This window comes from Puntigrus tetrazona, chromosome 15, assembly GCF_018831695.1.
Source record: "Puntigrus tetrazona isolate hp1 chromosome 15, ASM1883169v1, whole genome shotgun sequence".
NCBI lineage: Eukaryota > Metazoa > Chordata > Actinopteri > Cypriniformes > Cyprinidae > Puntigrus > Puntigrus tetrazona.
Window position 1 is genome coordinate 15,374,748 of NC_056713.1, and position 27,402 is coordinate 15,402,149.

Genomic DNA, 27,402 nt, shown 5'->3' on the forward strand with positions numbered 1-27,402 from the left:
CTGGAGCAAAATATAATGTGAAATTATTTATATATATAGATAGATATTCGCCGAGCGGCGCTCTGATTGGCCAGTCTCATCTCTAGCTCAGGAGCCAGCCAATGGGGAAGTTGACTTGTTTGTGTGAAGCAAGCGGTGCAATATATAAAATCGAGAATAAGAGATGTTGGAATATAAACTGATGTATGAACGTAACCCAAAGAGTGAACTCGGCAGCAGAAGGTTGTTTATACCTTTTCTGATCTGAAGACAGCCGAAGAGAGGATTTGGTTAAGGAAATAGGTATGACTTTTTATAAGGATGCTCTGTTTATAAGTTTACCTGTTAAGGCTGTTGATATTCTACCAGTAGCTTATTGCAATAGTTTACGAAGTATTTCTGTTTGAAGCCTGTTAGATATTGTTTTTAGATATTGTAAAAAAAAAAAATTCCTCGCAATTTTGCCATATGACAACGACTGTAGCACATTTCCGCCATTCTCTAATAACTGTATTTTATCGTGTCAGTACACGTTTTTTTTGCATTATGAACTGCAGCAGAAATGAGACGCGTTGTTTGATTTCAATATAACGCGGTGTATTAGTTTTATGCCGCAACTTTGTTTAATGTCCACCGCAAGCAGCTGCATCGCATTCTCCTTTGCACTAATAGCTACGACAGTTGTTTATTTCCAAAGAAAAATGCTTATTGGTTGTCATGTACATGGCGTTTTATTTGAGTCTTCTTGCTTTTACATCTGCCATCAGAAACCGTGTTTTGCGGTTTCGCACGATGAATGAGAAATAGAACCGCTTGCACATCGTATACGAGGTATATATTTATACAGCGAGCATTTATTTAACCTATTGCAGAACAATAGTGTGAAGCGATAACCAGGAAGTGAGTCTACCGCGTCTGTTATTCAGTGTGCAGAGAGTGTATACATAGAACAGCTGAGCTCTGTATGCATGAGGAAGGAGGGGAGAGGGGTACATACACACACACACACAGGCGGAGGCACTGATGATGATGATGATGCCTGTCCAGTTCAGACCAGTTTTAGGGCTGCTTGTTTTCCGCAGGATACTGTTATCGTTAACACAAACGAGACAACGCGCGCAAACCAGGAAAGAAAACCCGAGCAGTAAAACGACCCAATTTTTGCAACAATGCTTTTTATGAATCGTAAAGGAACATATTAAACAGTTTGGGCAATACTTCTATTTGCATCCAACTAACCGCGTCGCTTATGCAAAGCAAACGTTATAGTGTCGTATAATTATGACGCGGTGTCACTTCTCCCGTTGTTAAATAGATTTGTGCACAAAGATAACAGCAGCACAAAGCGTCGACTCGCGCCGCACTGGTTCGAACCGGCTGGATCTTGGTCTCACGTGGAGCTGTTCTCTGAATCTGTTTATCGCGTAGCCAATGAGGGGGAGAGCGAACGTTCGAACCGCCAATCGGAGAGTAGCAGGGCGGGGTTAGAGGCGGGGAATGGGCGGGGTTTCAATCAACAACATTCTCTTTTGGAACTCAGCTGTTTTTTGTTTATGAGCTGTTTTGTAGCTAAGCGAGACAAAGAAACGCGATATAAATGATGATCGGAGGGAGTTGCGGTTACACAAACCGGCAACAAACGAACATGCACTATATGCTGTGAAAAACAATGTTGTGAAATCGTTGGAACAATAAAAAAATATATAAAAATGATAACATTGTACATGTATTTATTATGAAAATGTGTTTGCTATTTAATGATATTAGTTAATATTTAACATTATCTATTACTCAGCTCTGTTGTCACTTCCACAGGATTTCACAGAGTTTAGGGGGTTTCCTCTGAATTACCAGCACAGACTGCATCATCTCCTTCAGTCATGGCTCCCTCACTGGCCACAGCCTTCTCCAGGCGATGGTGGATGGCGATTACTGCGGTGATTGAAAACCTGTTGTTCTCTGCTGTCCTGCTCGGATGGGGCTCACTGCTCATTATGCTAAAATCAGAGGGCTTTTACTCCTACCTCTGCAGAGAACCAGGTAAGGAAGGGAAGAAAACAATGCACTCGTTGCAGATTGGGTTACTGAAAGACATTTATTGACACTCATAAAGACATTAAAGGCACTACGCACTATAGATGCCAGATCGAATGCTGCAAATAATTATGAACATCTAATGAAAATGGTACCATATTAAAGGCTTTAATAGCTTTGTTTTTACACTTTCACCACTCAGATTTGAACAGTAAAAGTTTGGCTGCTTGACCTAAAACATCTTTGGGATGCCGTTACCTTAAAAACAAAGATGTTGATTTGACCTACAAAACTTTCTTATTTCGCAACAGAGGCTAAAACTAGAATAGTTTGTAGATTTTTAAATCACTTCCCTGTGTGAGTGAATGTAAAACAGCATTGTGAAGGAAAAAAAAACTGTACATAAAGCTTGTGGAATTCAAATCTTAATATCAGTCAATCAGTGAAAGTAAGTGCGCCTTATTTGGAAGCCCTCTTGCCTGTGTTGCTATTAGGAATTGCAAACAGCTTCTACAAGCTTGTTTGGCATTTGAACATTGGCATAGGCTAGATCATTTGAGCGCGGTCACAGAGTTAATTTCATGGTAAACAGACTAGAGGACATCAATCTGCTCAGCTTATTATGTAATACAGTAAAGAATCTTTCAAGTGCAGCAATATATCTTCTTAAGGTCTCAATATGAAAAAGTTGTTGAATCTGCTATGAACTTTTTTGTCAGATGTTTTTTTTTTTGTTTTAAGAATAAAGTTAATCATTCCCAAATTATTAAAACAAGATGAATATACTGAGTACAAATATGATTTTTGCTGCTTAATTAATCCAGATTTTACAATTTTCTTGGCAATAATGTGTGTCTGGGTCATGATGTGTCTACAAAGAACAGTGTGTTCCAACTGATGTCCGAGATAAACTTTATTTATTCATACAACCTGTATCTATTTATTTATATAAACATGCACTGATGCCCTTAAAATCATATTGCTCCATTGCTAATGTAGTTCATGTAAACGTCATTGTCACAAGGCCAAAATCTTTCTGAGGTAAGACAAAACAGCAGCCATGCGTCTCATAACCTTTTGGGCATGAAAAATAAATATATCCAATGCATATATAAGAGAGAAAAAGTGTGCAGTGATGAATAAAAGCTGTGCTATTTGATTTTTGTTGACCTCCTGTCTGATCTTAATGCGTACTGTCATGTGGTTGCTGGCAATTCGACATGAATCCTAACGGTTTCATAATATCTGCTTGTTGACACCAGTTTGAGGTTTCCGTTAGAGCGTCACGTCTTGTTCTTCAAAGAGTTCTTTCTGTGCTGCTTTAATTGCGACTTTTTCAGGGTCAGGAGACTCAACCATGCTGTTCCGAAATGGTCCTGATTTATTTTTCCACTATGAAATCTGCCTCTTAGATGATTTAACACGGCTTGGTGAAAACAAATTTCCGCAATTTAGAAGAAATAGCCTGGCTACTCTCATATCATATGACCCATTAACACAATGGCCTAAAGTAAACACCATCGCCATGATATAAAGTGCATGTCTGGCCGGTGTTTGAGAGTTTGTGGTTCACACTGTGATGTGAAGTGTGAGGCTTTTTTTCTCAGATCTCCTTGCTGTTCGCTAACATTTAGTAATAGCTAACCCAACAGCATTTTTTCTTTTTTTGATGGGATGTTGAGGAAAAACGCTGATTAGCAGTTCATATTGCAATCCTGTACATTTACACTTCCCTTCTCTCTTTCGTTTCAACGGTTGTCAGCATCTAGTTCAGAGATTCCAGACACCAGGCGTCACATGTCTGATGACACAAGGAAGACAATGTGGCTCAAGCGTTTACTCAATGTAAATACAAGATTATCTTGCCATTTCCTCACCTACTTATTTTACTTGGACTCAGCATGTTATCAGCTGGCTGGTTCTCTTTAATCAAAAGGAGTGAGGAAACACTGAACAGAATAATGCTTGTCTGGCTAAATGCTTTGGTCTAGCGCATTTGACCGAGTTCATGACGTTTTTGTGCTTCAGACTCGTGCTGAATTCTCTTTCTGTTCTTCTCTCACTTCTCCATATCAAAGCAAATGGAAAATCAGGCCTGGCTGTCTCTGTTTTTTTGCTGTCGGTCGCTGATTAGATATAGTGGAACAATGGCTTCTGAAACATCTGAAATAGAGCTCCTCGCTCATCTGAACAGAATTAAAAGGTGAATCCAACCAAACCTGTCAAGAACATCTGCAAGTCATATTTCACTCGAAAAGCAAAGGAAAAATATTTTGCATAAAAACATTTAGCCTGTTTTAAGTCTTTTTTAAAATAATATTTATAAAGTATTCTTTATTGACATTTCATTTATGGAAAAGTATGCACTACATTTCAAAAGTTTGGTCTCTGTAAAATAGTTTTTTGTATGTTTTTGAAAGAAGTCTCTCATTTATTTGATCAAATTTATTTAATCAGTAATTTTGTCAAATATGTTTATATATTATTAGTATAACATATTGCAAATTGAATTTTATTTCTGATTTCATATGTGATTCATTTATTCCATTCACTGTTATGAAAAATAATAATAATGCAACAAGACAAAAAAAAATAATTTTCTACAATGTTATTACCTTTTAAATTTGGGATTAAGTGTAACTCAAACAGGGGACTTAATAGATAACCTTTTTTATTCAGTCATTTGGTGAAAAAGAGTGCTACTTTTGTGTCAGTCTGTAAATGCTAACTGCAGCAGCTATTGAAACTGGCGTTTATTGACTTAAGGCAGCTCCTCCTTTATTACTCAGCAAAACATCTAAAGCCCAGCAGATATGTGCCCTCCAAAATCAATCAGTGAGCTTTAACCCAATTCTTCTCATCTGTAGTCACCTGCTCAGGTCATCTCTGCTCCACAAACACAGCTCATTTGTTTGTTTACTGATCACATTTGAACAAAATCCCTCACACAAAGCGTCTTTGTCTCTTGCCCACCCTGTTACGTTCATAACAGCTTCCTCCATATGCTGCAAACAGCCCCATCCCCCATCTGTCCTTCTCAGAACAAGTTATTCCAGAACATGTTCAAGGCTGTTTGAGAACACACGGATAAACTGTTCTTAAATATTCAAGAACCAAGCAGGAGACGTGTTGCCCAGCCAAAGCTTGATTATGTCTAGTCAAAACTACTAGTGAAGCCTGGATGAAACAGCAGGGTTAAATCTGACATTGATGCTCTGTCAAAGTACTCGTGTTTTAGCCGTTGGGGGAAGGCGTTGGTTTTAGGAAGCTGAGCTCCAGTGTGGGGTTTCAGATTTACTTTCATGCTATTTCTGCTAGTTGTTTACTGTGTATGGCAGCTTGTTTATTTGACCCTTTGCCCAGCATCCTGGCAGCTTGGGAGGGGGTCGCAATGATGGCCACTATATCTCACAAAGGCTTTTCCTGTTTTACTTCCCAGGGTGTCATAACTGGCTTCCTAGAACTCAGGCTTCCAATTATTCCATTTAGAGTTGTACATGTGACAGCTGACTACCCTGCTGAAAAGACCAGCTTAGATTGGACAGAATTTCCACGCTGGTCCATGTTGGTTAGTGCTAGTTTGGTGATTAGATTGCTCAGTTTGGGTTCATTCTGTCTTGCCCTCTCCAACTTTCCAGGTAATGGTACAGGGCAGAACGTATCTGAGAATGAAAACGATACGACAGTGGTCCCAAGAGATGAGGAGGAGGGTAATCTTCAGATGAATGGCTGGCCCATTTGCAAAGAGCAAGATGAGATGCTGAACCTGGCCTTCACCATTGGCTCCTTCCTCCTCAGCGCCATCACTCTGCCCCTCGGTATCATTATGGACAAATACGGCCCACGCAAATTAAGGCTGCTCGGCAGGTATAGGAGAAAAAGGCACTACATTTATATAGTGAAAATGAATCTGTGTATGTGTCATATATAATCATATATAATATTTCCCTAGTGCCTCATTTGCCCTCTCCTGCATCCTGATTGCATATGGAGCAAGTAACCCTAGAAGTACGTATGCAGATTCACCATTCTGTTATTACCTGTCTGCCTCGGCTCTCTTTGACCTCTTTGTCTGTTTCTTTCACAGATCTTTCCATCCTGATATTCTTTGCCTTGGCGCTGAATGGGTTTGGAGGAATGTGCATGACCTTCACCTCGCTTACAGTAAGTGCTCTTGTCATCTTTGCGGTTCTCCATGGGTGTCCCTGCAGTCTTTTGCACAAAGGCCATGGCGCAGTCTCACAAACTGGCCACATGCCACTGTTTCCTGCTCCCAAACACTGCTGCATCATCATTTATTCATCCTAAAAGAGATTCTTTTCTTAGCTGCATTTCCAGCATTCTAGATACGGACTGGTATTGTTGACTGTAATATGAAATCGTTTTTTGATTAACACCCCAAAAACCACTTATCAAATGCACAACACCCATTTAGAACACCCAAACAACCATCACTACATACATTAGCCCTCTGAATGAATCAGTGTTTTTGAGCAAATTAGTGGCGTAAATGATTCAATGACTCACTCCTAAAAATAGTGGCTATATTCAAAATAGCATACTGAACTATTTCTGTCAAATATAATATAGTCACTTCATGAATTAATCAATGACTCGCTCATAAAGAAAGTTATTTGCTGTAACCTGCTGATATAAACATGTAGCCTCTAGAAAATTATTCACCGCTACATGGATCGGTCAGGAATCAATCTGGAACGTATAGAGCATACCAAATCAGTCACTTATGAAGTCTTGTTTAGTATGCTGTCTCAGAATGAAGCCGCAGTAGACAGCAAGGTCGTTCGGAGTTGTTGTGTCTCTTTATCTAGTATGTTTAGTGTAACATCTGCAGTGCATTGAGTTCATATTGCGAAACATCACCAGGAGATGTAAAGAGAGCAGACTGGGTTGAAGTAAACAGGAAGCTGTGCTCATTGCCAGCTGAAAGGTGGTGTCTCTTGTTTCTGCACGCTGCTCTGAGGTCATAGAAACCCTCACCAGGGTCTGGAGAGTTCATAGCTGAAGGCACAGCCGCTGCCACAACCAGTTTCTCTGCTTGTGTTGTTGATGTTCTGTCCCAGGTTCTTACATCTGCACCATGCCTCTGCCTGTCCCGGCAACCCTCCATCTGTTACATACACACAGAGAAAAACACACACACACACACAGAGGGAGTGAGTGAACTGGCATGCATGAGTGCATAGTGGAAGAGTACAGACTGTTATCTCAGCTGTTGTGCTCTTATAACCTTTTCCCAGCTGTTCTGTGTAACTGTGTGCTTTACACTGCTGGTTGTTGTGGCGAGAGGTTCGAACCTGGGGTTCACAGTATAGCTTTGAGTGCTGACATCTGTTGTTTGGGTGTGTCTCTTAATAGCTTCATTATTATTACTATTTTTAGATTTATTAAACACGCATCTAAACTTCAGCACATAACCCCCCCTTCAGACACGAATGACACCTCAGCTTTATGTGTCATCTTTCTCAGCAGCTTTTCCTAACAATGACTTTGCGACTGACTTGAACAGTGCTTTGTCTGATATACCACAACCCTTGTCTGATATACCGGTATTGGCTATAATTGTAATATCTAAATAAGGATATGGAGCATTAAACTCTCACTTGTGAGGAGTAATAAAACAAATTATTTTCTAGCTGTCGCTCGCTGTAGCTGAATAAAATGCAGAAAAAAATGTTTATTCATGAAACATGATAAGAATAAACACATTTACAACATGTTACTAAAGCCATCTCAGGTATTTTCACATGGATTGTTTTTATAATGCAATGCTAATCGACAGATCCTTTATTACTCGTATCACAGAAGGAAGTTATATCAAACATTCAATCAATGCTATATGCATGCTATAATATACATACTTATTCTTTTGCACTGTGCTAAGATCTAAACAGTTAGCATTCTCATCTGTTTAGTGTAATTGCTCCTTTTCTTATGCAATGGTGTGATTCATTGGTCAAACTATTAATTTGACTGATTAATTTTATTATTATTATTATTTTACTTTTTCAATATTTCTATAAATATCACATTATCCTACATTTTGGAGGCCATGATAATCCTAGCATTATGGCGGTGTGTTTTTCTCACATTCACTTCAGAAATCTAGCTTACTGAAGTACAGAAAAGAAAAAGTTTCTATCTATCTATCTATCTATCTATCTATCTATCTATCTATCTATCTATCTATCTATCTATCTATCTATCTATCTATCTATCTGAGTGTGTTTGCTCACTCAGCAGTTAATAACCCAGCTGCAGTAGAGCGCAGCAGAGCTTGTGTTTCCTCTCGGCACACCTCTGATGTTTTCCCAGCGCACTGACTCAGCTATCTGTTTAATGGCGGGACTGTCCCCAACCCCCTCCACCAGCAGCAGCGTCCCAGCCACCTGATTCACTGACTGCCCTCAATCCTTCATCTGTCCATTCCTCCAGCTCTCTTCCTCTCCCGATTTAGCTCTGTCTATCACTATCTGCCTCCCCATTGGCTCTGTGACAAGCAATCATATCGAGTCTTTCCCAACACAACCTCAGACGTTGTTGTTTTGCTCTTAAAACCGTTAAAATTAAATAAATATAGATATATAATCTGAAACATAATATAACACAATTAAACATTTACGTGTCCATCTAATTTTAGAAATGTTACAGTATTTTTTTTACAGTGAAATACAAGGCAGTGTTTAAGCATTTATTTTAGTAAATTCTTCTATTGAATCCATGTTAATTTTTATAGCTCAGTATTCTTAGTGCACAGTATGTCGTAAATTATACTCATATGTTGTATATTATCCATTTATATCTTCTAGGGAATGAATATAAAATAGCAAGCTATTAAATTACGTTGGAGATATCCTGTCTCTCCCTCTCTGATGCGCTCGTGCAGTTTTTTTTTACTTCTTTTCTGCCTTCAATCCATTTATAACCCATTTCTTTAGGATACTGAGTCATGTGAGGATGAAAATAGAAAAGTGGCTTATGATGGCATTTATACTCCAGAAAACACTCATGCCATCGTTATCAGAGACACGTCGTTTATGGCGTATTGGCTCAGGCTCGAAGGTTTTTAATTTTATAATTAGTCATCTAAATGCTAAAAGTGAATATTAAGTTACATGGATATCACTGACAGCCAGAAGCCAGTTACATTTGCTCTTTGCAGTATCAGGGTCTGGCCGGCCTTTTCTGGCTTTCACTGGCTTTTTCTTTCACTTCTGTCCCTGTGTTCATTTCCTCTCTCTTGCTGTCTTTCTCTCATGTTAGCAGCTTGATTTAGCCACTTCATCGCCCTCCCCCCGACCCATTTACAATGACTCACCGTCCTTCCTCACACAGAGACGGAGAGCTGGAAAAAGGATTTGACAGCTTTCCGCGGTCATATGTTGCTCAAACGGGGATGAGTAAGCCAAATTCATAATGACGATGGGTGTGATTTCTCATTAAACATTAAATGACTTGTTTTCCCACGAAACCCCGACACATGCATCAGTTTTGACAGGTGTTTTTGGAAAGTGGGACACAATACCTCTACTTGGGCATTTCAGAATTTCCCTTGTTTCAACAAATCAATCAAGTATTGCACTCACTGACTTTAGCACACATCAATGCCTAATTAAATCTGCTTTCGGGATGCTCAAAAAATAGCTCGTAGTTGAAAATATTTCTATGTTCAGATAAGCCCGTGCCAACACTGAAAACACTATTAACAAAATATCACTACTTTTGTCTAATAAATACTACTGTTCAAATGACTGTGGAAACATTCTTTAATATTTATAAAAGAACATTAAGTTATATTGTGAAATATTATTACAATTTAAAATGTATGTTTTCTCTTTTAATATATTTTAAAATTAATTAATTTATTAATTTATTTATTTCACACTACAATGACATTTGTATTTTCTCTGTTTCGGTGGCTGTGACTTTAGGACAATTTTTTCTCTGTAGATTCTTCTGGTCCTATTTACTGACTCCACAATGTGTCTCTTTACTCGGAGACTACCAGTGTTTGTCAACAACCTCTAAAGTTTTGGTTCAATCTCATTGCAGACTGAAACAATGAGATATAATACAAGAGAAGGGCATCTTTGTGTCGGACATCACGTGACCGCCTGCGGCTGGTGAATGTCTGTGAAAGCAGAAGAACATAGTGTTGTCGAGTCTCTTGGTACTTCACGTGTTCCTCAACTCCAAGAAATAGCCATTACTCTCCGTCTGACAGGCCCATCGTGTGGAGTTCTGTTCATCGTTGGCTCTGTTCCACCGTCCATTAGCCAAAACCGTTCTTACACGGCCTCTCCAGCCACAGGCACAGTGCCGTCTAGGGCCTCTGGGTGTGTGAGAGTTATTGTAAGTGTCATCTGGGATGTTTTGGCTCTGAGATGACCTTTGCTCTAATTAGAGGCAGTGAATGACGTCTGGGTTGGGTTCCAGCGGAGAGCTTTTACTTCATTCTTGTCTTTAACAAGCTTTTGGACTGTGAAGCAAGCGTGAAGTGGATAACGTCCAGAGAGTTCTTAGAAAATCTCGAACTGTGTGTTGTGGAGGCGATGCCATATGCAGGAAGACGCTGTTGATGGAGGATTTGTATACGGAGAAAACTGAAAATACCTAGAATATGACAAACATATAACAGAAAATATGACCCCCTGCAAATTTAATAAAAAAATTGTATAGTACAAAATAAGCTATACTTATATAAGGTATAATTGCATACCTTTTTTTTTTAATAATCAAAAAGTCATATATAAAAAGAATAATTTATATGAATTATAATATGTATAATCTGCGTCTTGGTTTTATTTATTTATTTTGCATTTTTGTGTGTGAACATTTTTGTGTGTTCTGTCACCAAGATCCATTTATATTTGAATAAATAAAAAATGGCAAATAAATACATTTAAATGTACATGTTAAATAAATGATTTAGGGATGAATAATAATTTAAAATTAAATCATTTTTATAATAAAATATTCAAGAGTACTGTACACTAATGATTTTTTTAAGAATAGTCTCAATTGATAACATTGAAGAATGCACTCTTGCTCTTTCTGCCCTGTTTCACTCTCACGTTCCCTGTCGCTCTCTATCTTGGGCGTTCAGACTCTCTTCCTTCCTCTGTAATTTCTCGGTGGTGTCTGACAGTTGTTTACCTGACAATGCAGTTTGGAACAGCCAGTGCTGTACACCATCAGCGTTATGCAAGCTTCTCCGCTGTCCCTCACAGCTACTAAAAATATTCCCGGCATGCAGTTGCCTTTCAAATGACGTCCCCCACCTACATGTTGCTCCCACCAGAAAATATCAATGTTACCCTGATGTAATGTTTACTTTCATACCTTCTGCTATATCTGACATGTTTTGTCATTTACAGCGGCTCCTGTTACAAAACATCTGCGTTTGTTTTGCTTGTGGCTCCATAATTATGTTCACGATATACTGTATGCGCTTTTCATGCTCATGATGACGGACACTTTGCCCAAGTAAAGTTAACATACTTGTAATGCACTTGAAGACTTTTAATCCCCTGTGTGTTTCTTCCGTAGCTTCCCAACATGTTTGGTGACCTCCGCTCCACTTTCATCGCACTCATGATTGGCTCGTACGCCTCATCCGCTGTCACCTTCCCGGGAATAAAGGTAAATCTGAGTCCAAGGTTAGACGTATTTAATAAGCCGAGCTGAAATCAGTGATCTCGATGGTGATTGTTGCTCTATCAGGTGATCTACGACCTCGGTATTGCCTTCATCACCATTCTTCTGGTGTGGGCTGGCTGTGCCGGCCTGGTCTTCATCAACTGCTTCTTCAACTGGCCACTCGAGCCCTTCCCAGGACCTGAGGACATGGATTTCACGTATGTAGTGAAATTTCTATTTTAAATGAATGCTGTTCTTTTGAACATTCTATTCACAAAAGAATGCAGCACACCTTTTTAAACACTGATAATAAGAAATGTTTCTTGAGCAGCAAATCAGTACATTAGAATGATTTCTGAAGCAATGATGCTTGAGTTCACAGGAATAAAATACTATTTAAAATGCATTATAATATAAAACAGTTGTTTTAAATTCTAACAATGTTTCACAGTATTACCGCTTTCTTTTGTTTTTCCCTTATTTCATTTATTGTGTATCTCACGCTCAAACTTGCCTCTTTTAACAGCGTGAAGATCAAGTTCAGCTGGCTTGGATTTGACCATAAAATCACAGGGAAACAGTTCTACAGGCAGGTGACCACTGTTGGTCGAAGGCTGAGTGTTGGCAATTCAATGAAGAACAATCCACAGAAGCTGGCTGCCCAAGACGGCAATAAACTCTGCCTATCAACTCTCGATCTGGAGGTCCAGTGCAAGTCTGAAGAGGAATGTAAGTATCAAAACTGACATGGTTTCCCGACCTGTGTAATTTCTGACGATCCAAACAGTCTGAAACCACCTTAAAATGTTCCTTTATGTTGAAATAAATAGGTTAGTTCACCTAAAATTTTATTTTTCAACCTCATCTTGACCAAACCTGTAAGAAAGTTCAGAACACAATTTAAGATATTTTTGATTCAAACTGAGAGCTCTCTAAGCCTCCATAGACAGCAAGGATATTACCAAGATCAAGGCACAGAAACACAAGGACATCAGTGAAATAGTCCATGTGACATAAGGGGTTCAACCGTAATTATACAAACCTTTGAGAATTTTTTGTGCTCAAAGAACAATGTTGTGCAAAATAATATAATTTTTTCAACAGTTCTTCATTCAGGTTCTTTTTCAATGAGCCGTTGACATGAGTGCCGACTGCCAAATAATTCAAAGTTATCCGTAATGCAACTTGATCGTCATTTATGAAGGCAGAATAGCGGTAATTGGATAACCAAATCTCATTTATTTCCATTGTTTTAATGTGTTGAACAAAGTCCTTGTTCATCAAATTAAAGTGACTAATGCAATCCCAAATTCATGCGTATTTCAGAAAGAACTGGACAGAACACAGAGAGACTTGGCTCACGCCATTGTACCGCATCTTCCCCCTCACTGCGCACCCCTTGCCGTCCAGACATGCAGCGAATATTAGAACAGACAGGGGGCGGTGTTAATGAACGCTCCTCAGTAAATCCCCTTTATTGTGCGCGGGGATTCCTTCATTAGCCATACGCCCGGTTTCTGACATCTGGAGTCTGCCAAACCACTCGAGGCTGCAGACACATGCTGCGTTTGCACTTTGCTTCTACTAACCCAAATCTGTGTCGTGCAATTATTCCAAATTCACCTCAAACATGTCAGAATACTGCAAACTCACTCACTCCCCACCGGCACCCTCTTTTTGGGTCCTGCAGCCCTCAGCGGGGCTCCTGGTTGGACTCTTTTGTAGTAAACGGAGCGTGCAATCGGTTCAGACGCGTTCCCGGAGGACTCATGGCACTGGTGTATATCTAGGGCTAAAATCTGCGGCGGTGGCGAGGGAGAGGGCAGATAGCGCCGAGGAGCTGTTTTAGAGACGCAGCTGGAGATGTTTGAGAAGAGAGAGAGATGCTGATCCCATCTTACTGTCATCCTTAGAGCGCTAATGCCTTTACCACCCTGTGTTTCCATTACTGCAGTCAATTACTGACTCACTGTAGACGGCTGGAAAGTGTGAGTGTATATAATGAGAGACATAATGAGGTAGTTTGTTTGTGCGTGTGCGTGTGTTCCAAAGCGTATCAGGTGCATTGAGGACAGATTCTCAGTGTACCAGGTAACCGGCTGTAAAGGCCTCTCTAGTGCTGGTCAGTAGATGCATTTATGGCACTTGAATTAGTGGATTATTAACAAAGCCAGACCCCCCGGCCTCTGTGTTCCTGTGCTAGGCACTGAAGTGTTGCCTGGCCATCCAAAAACCAGATTTATTTTCAATGCAAGCAGGAACCTGTTGACCCTACATTCTTTTGTAGAATTGTTGTTATTGAAGGCATTATTGTCCAATATCGTTATTGATGATAATTTTATTGAATGTGTTTTTCAGCCCAGTCCTTCATGCGGAGCATCTTTAGCCCCATATTCATGCTCAGCCTCATCACAATGTGTGTGACTCAGCTCCGTCTCATCTTCTACATGGGGGCCATGAACAATATTCTGGAGTCCCTTGCAGATAGAGACCTAAACAAAGGTATGTATCTGTTTAACAAATACTCAAATCATGCTGTCAAACATTGAATGTCACATGTGGAACAGAGAGCAACAGTTATTTTTTCAGAAGTAAACGTCCCATTCATTTTCTTTATAAACTTTTACGCTATCATAGAATTTCTGCAGCCTATATATATATGTATATCTGACTGTATATTTATATATAAACACACACACACACTTACAATCTTTTTTTTAATATACAAATGTTATAAATAAATGTTGATTCATTTTGTGTCTGTATAGTTTGGTTCATGGCTGTTTACTGATGATTTATTCTAAAGGCCTATGGAGAAAAAGAATGGGAAATGGGGAAAGGCTACTAAAAAAACTACTGCACTCTAGTCTTATCCTCTTACATCTTTTTTTCTTAAATGTTCTCTGATGTCACACGCTGTGATTGGCTACCTAACACTATCAATCATGTGTTTAATATGTAGTCGGATGGCCACAGCAGGTTCACGTTGCTAATTCCTTGCTGTCTGTCTCTTGTCCTCTGTTTGCACTCTCTTCTGTCATGCTGCTTGGTGTGTTTTTTCAGTGGAGAGGATGGAAATGGGTAAGACTGCAGGCAAAATGAGATGCATTCTTGATTCACTCCTCTAACCCTACCCCCCACCAAGTTCCTCCCTCCTTCACCTCCTCTTCCACCTTCATTTGACATTGATTCATGTTGTCATGTAAAAGCATGAACGCGGTTTTAGGTGGTTAGAGACTGACAGGATGCATTGAACAGTACAATGTCCATCCAATCATTCATCTGTCAACATAACTTTACAGGAGAAAGTCGTGTGCGGTTCTATGAAATGCACATTACAAATTATAATAAATATGTTTATGTATACATTAATATATAGCCAGTCTAATTTGTCATGATGTTTTTTAATTATATAGTTTTTCTGACTTTTGCATGGTAGCGTATCTGTATCTTTATTACAGTAGCACATCATAAAAGTTGGCATCATTTTTTTCCGAAATGAACCTCTTTTGAACTAATGACCCTTAAAGCAGTGTTAAAACTCAACTTTATTTCTCTCCCAGTGAGCACGTACACATCTATCTTCGGGGTGCTACAGTTGCTGTGTCTCCTAACGGCCCCTGTGATCGGTTACGTCATGGACTGGAAGCTCAAAGAGTGCGAGGACGAAAACGAGAAACAAGTGGCAAAGTGAGCGTAACAATCAGCGTCCTGCTGCTTAATGCATCATTTTTGACAGTTACCACCATCCAGTCCGATATGTAATTATTATTTGATTACAATCCTAACGTGGCATTGCATCTGTGCGACTTTTCCTTCAGGGATCCTATTCAGCCAAAGAAACGTGACAGACAGATCCAGAAGATCAGCAATGCCACCCGTGCGTTCATCTTCACTAATTTGCTGCTGGTCGGCTTTGGTATGACCTGTCTGGTGCCCAATCTTCATGTACAGGTAACTGGGAGCAAAACATCAGTCTTGTTGGCTGCAGGATGATAAAGTACCCAATGAGAGAAAGTGGTGCAGAGCCACTCACATGTTACTGCAGCTGATGGATTGGGATGCTGTAGCACAACAGCGCCTCTCAGTGGCAGCAGTGATTTTATTTTAAAGCTAGCTACTAGTCATTATTTATGCATTACTAAAAGAGTTATTTTTGCTTCGGGGAAGAACTGAGTAACCCCGGTTTCTTGTTTTCTTCCTAGATTTTTTCCTTTGTGTTGCACACCATTGTGAGAGGCTTCATCCACTCTGCCGTTGGTGGCTTGTATGCAGCTGTGTGAGTATAGCTTTGTGCTTTTGGGGCGTGGATCGGAGTTGCTTTTAACCGTGATTCAGGTTTAAACAATGATTACATTTTTTTTTATGGGTGCAGGTACCCGTCTTCTCAGTTTGGCAGTCTGACGGGAATGCAGTCCCTCATTAGCGCACTTTTTGCATTGTTGCAACAGCCTCTCTTCATGGCCATGATGGGTCCGCTAAATGAAGATCCACTCTGGGTGAGCAGAAACTCTGCTATTAATATTTAAAGCAATTATTCATCCATGAATGGAAATTCTGTCCTGATTTATTCATGTTCATTTTCATTTATTCATGTAATAAAGGCAGAGTAAAGGCCTGTTCACATCAACAATAATAACTATAAAGATAACGATAAAGATATAGTTCTGAGAATTGTTCTCTGTATTAAAGAATAGCAGAGTGCACACCACAGCTATGGTTTATTGCTCTTGATGTGAATGGGCTTTAATGTTAAGCTCTAATGTCTTTCTGCTTAGGTTAACGTGGGGTTACTCGTCCTGAGCATGCTGGGATTCTGTCTGCCCAGTTATCTTCTGTGCTACGGCAGACAGCTGCGCCGAGAGAAGCAGGAGCGCGAGGAGGACCCCAAGATCTACGTCCAGATCAACAACAGCACAACCCCAGAGGCCTTTGTCTAACTGCAACGCACAAATGACAGCAGCTAGCATAAAGAGCAGGAAGAAGGAGGGTGGGAAATAAAAGAAGAGAACTGAAGGTCACAAGACGAGTGATAAACACCTCCCTTATCCCTCCTTCTGTCTGTCACACATATTCATGTATTCCCAACAGGCACACAACACTCAAAACAGGCACAAAATACAGCCAAAGCAACCGAGAGTCCCACAATGTGCCACAAAATCACACGTTTACACGCAAAAGGAGTGAATGGACACTGTGAAAGGCGGGTCTTGAAAAAACAAACATGATGCCCTTGTCCTTGAAACAGACAAGGACATCAAGACTTTCTATCCTGCCTGACAAGAAAGAAGAGAAAGGCCCTCGTTTCTCATAGTTATACCTTTTGAATTTCACATCACGACGATACAAAAGACGAAGCAGATTCAGTGAAATTCTCTCAGGTTGAAGGAAGCCTGATGACGCTTCCTGAACAGAGTATTAATACGTCACTAGTGTTCAGCTTTGTTGCCAAGCTTTTTTTCAAACATTTACTGCGACTATAAACCCATTTGTGAACTGATTTGAAAATCACTATGAACACTTTACATCGCTCTCAGCTCATAAAGCTGCTGAAAAGTGAGACGAGGACCCTCTATTGCGGTTTGAATATGACAAACTACCTTAAAGCAGAACGACTGCTCGTTATCTGTCCCATATGGGTTTTCAATGGAAGTGGGCAGATTTTAGATTTTAATCTCATACAGTATATACAAGTACCAGCATGCTTTGGACAGCATGAGCATGAAACTACAGCTTTTTCTGAACTGGGCTGATTTTAAAAGACTTTCGGACCATGGCACCTGAGGCTAATGTAATCTAAACACAATTTTAGTATGAGAATTGTACTATTATTTGCTTTGGCATGCAGATTCAGTACATCTACGTGCGAGATAATGCATTTTTTGTACATATCAGTCCATTCAGAAGGTTGTAGAAGCCATGTGGGTCTAAACGGTTTGGATTAAGGCGGTATTTTGGGGATTAGCCTCACATTTCGATCAAGAGTGACTGATCTTCACCAGCAATACTCATACCGTTCCCTATACCACTTCCCCATGCAGTACTACTGGTTGAGCTTCACTTGTTAGTGTTTATTTCCTTGTATTGACTCGAACAATTATTCAGGGTGTTTCACTTTTAGAGTAATAATTCATATCAGATGTATTCACCTGCAATATGATCCCTTCAAGCTTTGCTTTGCCACACGTGCATTGAGGGGTATAAAATGAGACACAGAGTACTCTCGGTAAAGAGATTAGATGCCATTATCGTATATATACATATATATATATATATATATATCTTGCACTACAGGGTTTATAATTACAGAGGTGCTTACATTAGCCATTATGGAGTATATGCGTTCTGTTCCAACCTCGTACATGCATGAAAACCACGTTAGCCATAAACGTTACAAGATTTTTGTGCGTTCTCATGATTTCTGGTTGCCATTTAACTACGGTGCTTAATACAATAGAAAAGCAAGAAGGTTTCTGTGCTGGTCAAGCTGCAGAAACCCAATACAGAAATTAGCTGACTAGTCAACCTTGTGGTCATAAGGACTTGAATTTAATTCATAGTGATTAAAAAAGGGAGACTTTTGAGACATGCTTGACGACAATCCCTTTGGAAAACCCATATATTTGTAGCTCACAATGGGTTTCAGGCCAGTATTGTGCCCTTTGAAAGACAAAATGTGGTAACTACATACAACTTGAGTGAAATTGGGTCTTTTAGGCTGATATGTCAGAAGACAGATGAGTATTTTCAGAAAATTGTGTAAAAATTATGTAAAATCAATCAAACATCTTGCAACTGTTTTTCTCGATTCCAGTGTTGTAGTTGATGTGTTTTGCATAAATCACTGAACATTTCTCAGCAAAACATTGATTTGAAAGATGGTAGGGTTAGGGTTAGGTCACAACCTCACTCACTTAAACAGTATTTTCATTGTAAACCTATCTGAAATGACGTTTGTATGAGATCCTGAATGAGTATCTTTTCAACAGTGGCCATAAACGTGACCATAATTTATGACCCCTCTGAAGAGGAACAGGTCAGATCCACCTAGCAACATCCACTTATTGTCTGTCACACTTTTTTGTGAATATTTTGGCTAGACACGAGTCCTGGATGGACTGCATTTGCTGGCTTGAACATGACTGGATATTGCAAGTGAATTCCAATCTAAAGCAGTACTGTACTAAGCATAATGAATGTGAGAGCAAACCCATTTGCTCTCCGAATGAGAGAAGTAGCACTTTTTCTCACTGCCATACCTTAAATTTTCATTCTTTTCTCAAGTCACAGTCACATTTTATTTTAATTTCAAATGTTGATTCATTATATCCCATTGTATGTGTATGAGTGTGGAAAATGCCCATACGCAGTAAGAGGGAAGAAAAGTTGGAACGATCAGCTTTAACACCAATGTTTTCTCTCTGTCTTGTATATTTTTTTTTGTGTGTGTAATTTGTTGATGATTATTTGGTTGATTTTTCTACCTTGTAGTTTGTGTTTTCAATTATGTGTACGTGTACATAGTTTTTCTATTTTTTCTTCTTTTGGTGGGTGTTTTACTGTATTTTAGCTTTTGGTTTTCTTCCATTGTATCACTATATAGCGACTTTTTGAATAAATGTCCAAAATATCAGATATGTGAAATTAAATAAACAGATTAATTTGTATGAAATGTTCTTTTTTGCTTTTTTTTTGCTAATGCGTAAAACAAAATAAAAATCCAAGATCACGAACTGCTTTTGAAGATCAGCAAACAGTACAGTAGATGGCAGTGTAAGCTCATCCAAAGACTTTCTAAGCATTCACCTGCAGTGTTGGAAGATTGGCCAACCTTTTGAGTTGTTATCCTTTATTTAATGTATATAATATACTTATATTGTCTTTTAAACAGGTAACTATTTCTATTAAATGTGTGTGTGTGTATATATATATATATATATATATATATATATATATATATATATATATATATATATATATATATATATATATCACACACACACACACACACACACATATGAGTGAAATTGGGTCTTTGTCGTACAAGAGTGAAAATAAAGAGAGGGAGTGAGGAAAAAAGAAGAGAAAAACAACAAACTAAAAACACTCACTTACTGAATAGACTGCTACCTAATAAGATTTCTATGTCTATAAATTGTGAAATATTTTAACCACTATATTAAGACTAAGAAAGAAGAGGAGTAGAACTATAAAGATACACGTGAGCTGAAGATAAATTTAAGTGGAATGGAGAAAGACTAGTTATCTGTGGTCGTGACTGGAAAATCAGGTCTAGGACAACACACGCTTAGCATTAAATACAAAAACACCTTCACACCCAAATCCCTCCTGTTGTAGTCTTATCCTAAATTTAAAACTAGCGGAACAAGAACATCTACCTGACATCCATGTGGACGCACAGTCACTGCTCTGTAAACCTGCGCTGCTTGTGAGCGTTAAGTATCCGGCCAGGGCGTGCCGCGTGGGTCTACGGCCGCCTCTGGACCAATCAGATTCGCGCCCGGCCCGGGTTTCGCGCTAGTGGGTGTGGTTGCCGTGACGACGCGGCGCTCCTGTCGACATCTTTCAGGAAATGAATTTAAAGAAATGAGAAATCCAGGAACTTGAACTGAAACGAGCCGCGGCGGGTTAAACCGAAGAGTCGGAGAATAAGCTCTCTTAAAGTTGGGTTTGAATGTTGGGCACGCCGAGCAGAAGGAAATAACATGTTGATAAAGGAATTGTAAGTATTTTCGCATGATTCGACTGCGCTGAAGTTTTAATCCCTCGCTGAACTTGATTTAAGGGGCGCGTGTTTGCTAACTTTCACCGGCTGCTGCCTAATGAAGTGGATTTATGTTGATTTTTGACAAATGGGTTATGGGTGGGTTTTTTTCGGTTTGTTAAGGTTATCTCAAGTAATCTAAAGTTTAATAAGCTACAGTCTCGCTTGGGATTGTGCGATTTATATTCAAGCGTTCCGCGCTATCTAATGTCATTTGCTTTACGGAGTGAAAGAAAAGCGTGTTCCTTTTTTGAAGTTACAAAACTGTAGAAGTTATAAAATGCAGGTACGGTGAACGTGATCGTCACATGTTACCGTTCGCCGGTCACGCGTCATAATGCACCGTTGTTCACGTCATGGTGCACTTTGAGACCTGTGTGCTGTAGTATGCACTAAGTGAACAAATAAAAAAGTGCTATAGTGATATTAATATACATGTAACAAGATAGCTGAATTGTTCTTGCTAAATGAGTTGTAAAACATGACATTAGAAATCGCTATGTTGACATTATGATGTCATTACTGCCATAATGGCTTTCATAATACTTGACGTGAGTTAAATATGGTGGCGTTTTTTCGACAAGATTTTCATCATGGAAAACCTGAGAGTTATCAGGGGGATTTTAATATAACAGGAGGCTTTACGATGTGAGAAATAATCCTGGTTTTAAAAGATTAGTACTTATTTGTTCACTTTTTATTTTGTGGCGTTTGGTTGTAATAGTGTTTTCTGTAGATTGTTATTTTCAGTGTGCAGAAATCTATCTTTTTGTTAGCTTTGGTTTGTGGCCAGATATTTCACACACACACACACACACACACACACACACACACACACATGTGTGTATATATATGTATGTATGTGCGTATATGTATATGAGTAGCTTGTTAAAATTTGAGACCACTCAACGGAGTAAACTCAAATAATATCAGAGCATCGTTGTTTTATGATTGCAAAGGTCTGGTTATTAAATAAAGCGACACCATTTCTTAAAAACCCTGCTGTTTTGATTAGGTTTATTCGTGCAGCTGTCTTTAGACGGTAAAAGCAGGCCCTGTTGGCGTTCCAAGAGGATACAAAGTTGTCAAGGAATTAATTGTGATTGAATGAATGAAGAGTTCAAGGTTAGCTCATGTTATTTTTGCTGACTCGGTTGCCTTTCTCTTTTGTTTTTCAGTCGAATCGTCCTGCCCATTTCTGTCGAAGAGGTATGTACTTTTTTTTTTTTTTACGGGTGCTTCTTTATAGGTTATTTCTTTTTTTTTTTTTAAAAATCGATTTTAGTCTAGTAAAGTCCATCTTGAGGCTCATGAATGTATTTTTGGCAGATGGCTTACAGTACTCTAGTTTTCCAGTCTCCGCCCAGTTTCTTCTGTTGGGCCGGACAGTTTAGACCCTGAAATGATGAAATAATGAATTTAAACAAATAGCCTGAGGTTTGTGGGAAAGTGGCCTAGTTAACTGAAAGCCTGTATACAGCAGATGAGGACCGACTGTAATTAATTGTAACCTGAGACCGAGCTTATCAGACTTTATCAAGTGTACCATCTTTGCTCCAGCTTACTAAGCAAAGGTTGAATTTGCTCTGTGCCTGTCATTTCTTGCTCTTCCTGTTGTAGTATTTGTTGATATAGTCTGGTGTGTTTTTATCCTGCTTGTTTGTAGGGCTTTTTCAGTATCTGTTGTGTTTGAATAAGAAATCATTGTTGAAGAAGTCAATTGTTCTTGTCTAAACGGCAGTAAAGGTTCAGCTGCATTCCTTTCCGTTCACCTGTGCAAAAGGCCATATGATACAGAGTCTGAAGAATTGAGCCCCAAGCAGCTAAAACAGGGAGCACCTGTAGGATGGTACATTCTGGAAGGTGGCTTTGTAGATAAACCGTGTGTCCGTGTGGTCTAAGGTGCAGTCTGCATCACTCATTTCTGTGTGACAGTCAGAAACTGGTTTAACGGTAATGAGTATAGTTATGTAAAATTAAATGAAGCTTTTGGCTGGACCGTCTTTGGTAGCTCAAAAGAATAATTTACCTAAAAATTCTGTCGTCATTTACTCACCCTCAAGTAGTTCCAAACTACGTTAATATTGGTTATTCGCTAATATTTGAGTTCCTTTTAGTTGGTATAATCAATGTAAGATATTTAATTGTGCTTGCTTTTTTTTTCTATTATTATGCTTAGCATACTATTACTATCCTCTAATTTTTACTTAAACTTTAAAAACTATTGAACAGTATTATAACTTTTTATTAACACATTTTTCAAAATTAATATCCATTTTTCATATTGTGCAGTTGTGAAGCCTCTATATTTTAGCATGTAACAATGATTTAATGGCTTTAATTTATTTCTACCCAAACAGTAGTACATTTTTAGTACTTGCCATTTATCAATTATTATTATTTAAATAAAAAAACAACTATAAAACCAAACTTTTTTTTTTTGTTTTTCCTACTGTACTCTATCATTTAAAGGCCTTAATTTATATGTAGTATTTAAAATTGTTTTAGCATTTTATGTAAATTTTTTTTTTTTTTTTTTTTTTTTTTTATCTGTTTGTTTTCACAGCTAGAATTTGAATAAAATGTTTAGAATTTTTTTTTATCCAAAGTCTTCATCAAAACTGCTAAAATATTTTTTCTTCTCTTTATAGAGTTGAGCAGAAGCCTGTCAGAGTTGGAGAACTAGAGATTAGCTAGCATTAGAGAAACCAGTTTTCCTCTTTCATATCATCCGATTATAGGTTTTGAACACTTCCTCTATAATTTAGTCAGTTTGTTTATGGCACACCAGGGTGTATATATATGGTTATTTGTCTATGTAGATGTTGAATCGGCTCTCAGCACTGTACACAGCAGACATGCAAATGCATTTGGCAGAGTACACTCACTTTCAATGCATTTTTGTGTATCATTTATACTGTAATTTCCATGTGACCGAGTGAAGTTAACGTTATTCTCTCATCTGCAGTACCAGGTGGGTCAGCTGTTCTCGGTAGCAGAGGCCAGTAAGAATGAGACGGGTGGTGGAGAAGGGGTGGAGGTCCTGCAAAACGAGCCCTACGAGAAAGATGGAGAAAAAGGACAGTACACACACAAGATCTACCACTTGCAGAGGTAATAATAATCATCATATTAATTTTTCAGTGCTGTGGTATGTATTGTAGTGCTTTGATGCAACCTGTGTTGTTAAAAGCGCTATATAAATAAAAATGATTGATTGATTGATATTGTAGTGTCATAGTATTATTTTATTTTTTGTAAGGGCTGTGTCATGTGCTGTCTTCAAATATAGTCTGTATCTGACAGTTTCTCATTCTCTTTGTCTTATGCAGTAAAGTGCCAACTTTTGTACGGTTACTGGCCCCTTCATCTGCCCTGAGCATCCATGAGAAGGCCTGGAATGCTTATCCTTACTGTCGCACAGGTACCAGCCAAAACAGCACAGCTTTACTGAATATACACATTGATACATGACCGGTCTATTAAACACAGAGACCAAAGGAATGATGAAATTGACAAATCTGTTATCCCTGTTTTTCATGTGCCTGCTACGTCATCACTCCAGTCCTCACGGTGAGTTTGAGACACCTGGTGTAATTAAAATGTATGTTTTTTATTACTATTAATGATAATCTTAATAATCAGCGTTTTATTGTTCTTTTAATCTTACGTATACAATGCCTTTTTCGAAGTTGAAAATTTTGAAAGTCTAAAACCAAGTTTGACCAGAAATACAGAATTAACATTACCATTGTGTAATATTATTTTAATTTTAAAATAAATATTTTCAGACTGAATATATTTATCAAATTAATTTCTTCATGTGATGGCAAAGCTGATTTTCCATCAGAAATCATTCTTATTCGGTGCTTATTATCAGTGCTAAAAATACATTTGTGCTGCTTATTTTTCTGGAAACGTTATAATTTTTTATTTATTTTTATTTAATGGACATAAAAAAGCAACATTTAATATAGAAATCCTTTATAAATCCACTCATAAATGTTTTTACCGTGATCATTTTGACTCATCCTTGATGACTAAAAGTAAGTTTCTTTAAAAACAAAACAGAATTTGTCTGTGTATTGAATGTTTTGCGCGTGTATTTCTAGAATGAGTACATGAAGGACAATTTTCTAGTCATGATTGAGACGTGGCACAAACCTGACTTCGGTGAACAGGACAATGTAAGTAGACAGTCAACGTTATGCAGAGAAATGTACATCCTAATTTATTTGCGCAGCGCCACAATATCACAAATTTAATAGTTCAATTCAACTCGATTCTTTTTTTTTTTTTTTTTTTTTGAAGGTCCACAAGCTTGACCCTGAACAGTGGAAAAAGGTCGAGGTGGTACACATTGACATTGCTGACCGGTCTCAGATCGACACTAAGGTAAGAAAAACCTTTTTCCCTACGATGGGTGATCAGACTTCGAGACACGCTAACGTTTTGATCTTCTTCAAAGGACTACAAGCCAGATGAGGATCCAGCCACATTCAAATCACAAAAGACTGGTAGAGGGCCGTTAGGACCCGACTGGAAGGTGTGTATGCTTTCTTAAAGTAGTTTTAACATGCGTGCCTCCAGTCGTTTTATTGATTGCGTTTGTTCCTGCGCGTTGCAGAAAGAGCTTCCTCAGAAGACGGACTGCCCTCATATGTGTGCCTACAAACTAGTCACCGTCAAGTTCAAGTGGTTTGGCCTGCAGAATAAAGTGGAGAATTTCATTCACAAGGTATAAATCTGTAAATTACCCGACGCTGTGTTCAGCGTGACTCGCTTTTATATCGACAGACCGTCCGTCCTGACATCACAGAGGCGTGGTTTAGAAAGATCAACACTTAGTGTTTGTTCAGTTTATTGCAGAGTTTGGTGTTTGCGTGTTGGTCTAGTTTTAATGCGGTGAGTCAATGAAACATTGTTTGTTTGGTTTTACTTCAGCAAGAGAAGCGTCTGTTCACCAACTTCCACAGGCAGCTCTTCTGCTGGTTAGACCGATGGATCCACCTGACCATGGAGGACATCCGCCGCATGGAGGAGGAGACGCAGAAAGAACTCAATAACGTGAGTTCAGCAAGGCTCGGAAAATCAGAGTTTACCGAAATGATCTAAAAATAAAATGCAGTACTATCGGTACTAAATAGTTTTTCACTTTAAAAAAAAAAATGCTTTATTTACTTAGTCTAAAAATGAATTGAATGAATAAAAAGGATTTTCTAGTCAAGTAAAAATGATCCAAGTCAAAATTTTGCTTAGAACAAGCTAAATAATCTGCCAAAGGGCAAATATTTTTTTCAAACAGAAAACTGGATTATTTTGCTTGTTTAAAGCAATTACTCGCTTAACTTTTCTAAAGCCAAACTATAGCATATGTTTGTATATGTTATGTTTGCGTAGCTGTTTCTTTGAAGAATAGTGCTATTGTCTGTAATTCTACTCTGAAATGTGTATTCCTGGCCGGAAGGTCTGTGTTTTTGTGTTACCCATTTCAACCACTAGCAGTTAATCTTACATATTACACTCTTTAACTTTACCTTTTCTGAAAGCATTTTTGCACTTTTGTTAACTGAAATAAAACTAAAATTCAATGGTAAACAGAAAGTAAAATGTTGTTTGAAAAGTATTACTAAATTTAAATAAGAAAAAATTAATAAATGACTAAATTTAATAAAATGTAAAAACTTCAATCATCAATTGAAGATATTATCATTTTATATGGATTGTGCCTAAAATAAATTACAACAACTAAAATGGAACAATATGAGTTCAATCAATATATTTTTCTACTATAGATGCGAGAGAAGGATCCAGTGAAAGGAATGTCTGCTGCAGATGAATGAGATGCTGCATCTGATACTGTGAGTACAGCTCAAAAAACCTGAAACAGCAATCATCTCATTATTTCAAACACTTTTCATGTATGTTTTCAGATGTTGCAGCAGTTAGGTTGTGTCCTAGTATTGGAGGATGTCTCTGCAGTATGATGGGCTGCTCTCTCTTCACTCCAGTAGTTTGTCTCTTTTCTTCACACCAGGACATCCCATCCAGAGGTGTTTTCTACACTAATAAATAGCAGCATCTTTTTTCAGCCCTGTGTTTAACTTTTATTTTGAAAGTGTTTCCTGAATATGTTTACCAGTCTTTTTTTTTTTTTTTTTTTTTTTTTTTTTTTTTTACAAATTTGACCAACATCAGCACTTGTATAAGTTGCCCCTCACGACCTGTATCACCGGCATGTTAACATGTTTACATGTTTCTCTAACAGACGTTTCCACCTCTATGTATTTGCTGCAGGTGTTATTTTCTATTTGTACAAAAAGAAGCTGCCTCATGACAAATCACCATGAGTTTATGGTATTAGCGGGTTGCAGCTGACCCATTGTTACTCATAAGCCACTTTTCTCAGGACTTTTTGTAGATCTGAAAGGACTGAATTCTACTTGCGTGGTAATTCCAGGTTTACAGTCATGACGTAACAAACTTAATTTAGTTCACTTGAATTTCCACACAGGATCCAGGGCGTTAGATATCATGTCATGTTGGGTTAGAGATGTATCAGTACGTGTTATGAGCTATGCGTTGTGCCTCTGTCATACGAGGTTTAATTATGAACTGTATTCAGACGTTTAAATGGTGTTCTGCTGTTGTTTCACTTTCTACTTAAGACTGGGCTCGGATACAGTGTAATACTCGTTTCAGAAATATGCCTCATTACCTGATAATGACATTAAAAAGAATTTATTATTAATGGCTGTAGTGTGTATTCATTTATTGTGGCGTGCAGAGATATTGAGAACTCCATTTACTAAATACAAAGTATTTGCTTTTTTTTTTTCTTTTCTTCACATGAGTAAATGTTTTGATAAACAGGTTTTGGGGTTTACGTGGAGGCTATTTACGTGTATTTATGTACAGCTTCCAGCATTCATTTAATTACTATGATG

At 38.3% G+C, this 27,402-nt stretch overlaps 2 protein-coding genes across 3 annotated transcripts; both read left to right on the forward strand.

Moving 5' to 3' along the window:
* Positions 1 to 135: 135 nt before the first annotated feature.
* On the forward strand, positions 136 to 19,342 carry slc43a2a (solute carrier family 43 member 2a). Of its 2 annotated transcripts, XM_043259632.1 has the most exons (15): positions 136 to 282; positions 1,795 to 2,019; positions 5,652 to 5,880; positions 5,966 to 6,021; positions 6,101 to 6,177; positions 11,581 to 11,673; positions 11,755 to 11,888; positions 12,197 to 12,399; positions 14,029 to 14,172; positions 14,734 to 14,751; positions 15,234 to 15,360; positions 15,492 to 15,624; positions 15,876 to 15,949; positions 16,046 to 16,169; positions 16,449 to 19,342. In XM_043259632.1, the coding sequence occupies exons 2-15, from the start codon at positions 1,860 to 1,862 to the stop codon at positions 16,608 to 16,610; spliced, it is 1,734 nt and encodes a 577-aa protein (XP_043115567.1). In that variant the 5' UTR covers positions 136 to 282; positions 1,795 to 1,859; the 3' UTR covers positions 16,611 to 19,342. The 2 variants fall into 2 exon arrangements, with proteins under 2 accessions (XP_043115567.1, XP_043115568.1); XM_043259633.1 differs by lacking the exon at positions 14,734 to 14,751 and having other exon boundaries at positions 137 to 282.
* A 911-nt stretch (positions 19,343 to 20,253) lies between these two features.
* pitpnaa (phosphatidylinositol transfer protein, alpha a) lies at positions 20,254 to 27,206 on the forward strand. Its single transcript, XM_043259872.1, has 12 exons — positions 20,254 to 20,413; positions 21,634 to 21,664; positions 23,424 to 23,569; positions 23,788 to 23,879; positions 24,021 to 24,028; positions 24,568 to 24,642; positions 24,767 to 24,850; positions 24,924 to 25,001; positions 25,083 to 25,193; positions 25,400 to 25,522; positions 26,251 to 26,316; positions 26,389 to 27,206. Exons 1-11 carry the CDS (start codon positions 20,397 to 20,399, stop codon positions 26,296 to 26,298), a joined length of 813 nt encoding a protein of 270 aa, XP_043115807.1. The 5' UTR covers positions 20,254 to 20,396; the 3' UTR covers positions 26,299 to 26,316; positions 26,389 to 27,206.
* Positions 27,207 to 27,402: the final 196 nt, after the last annotated feature.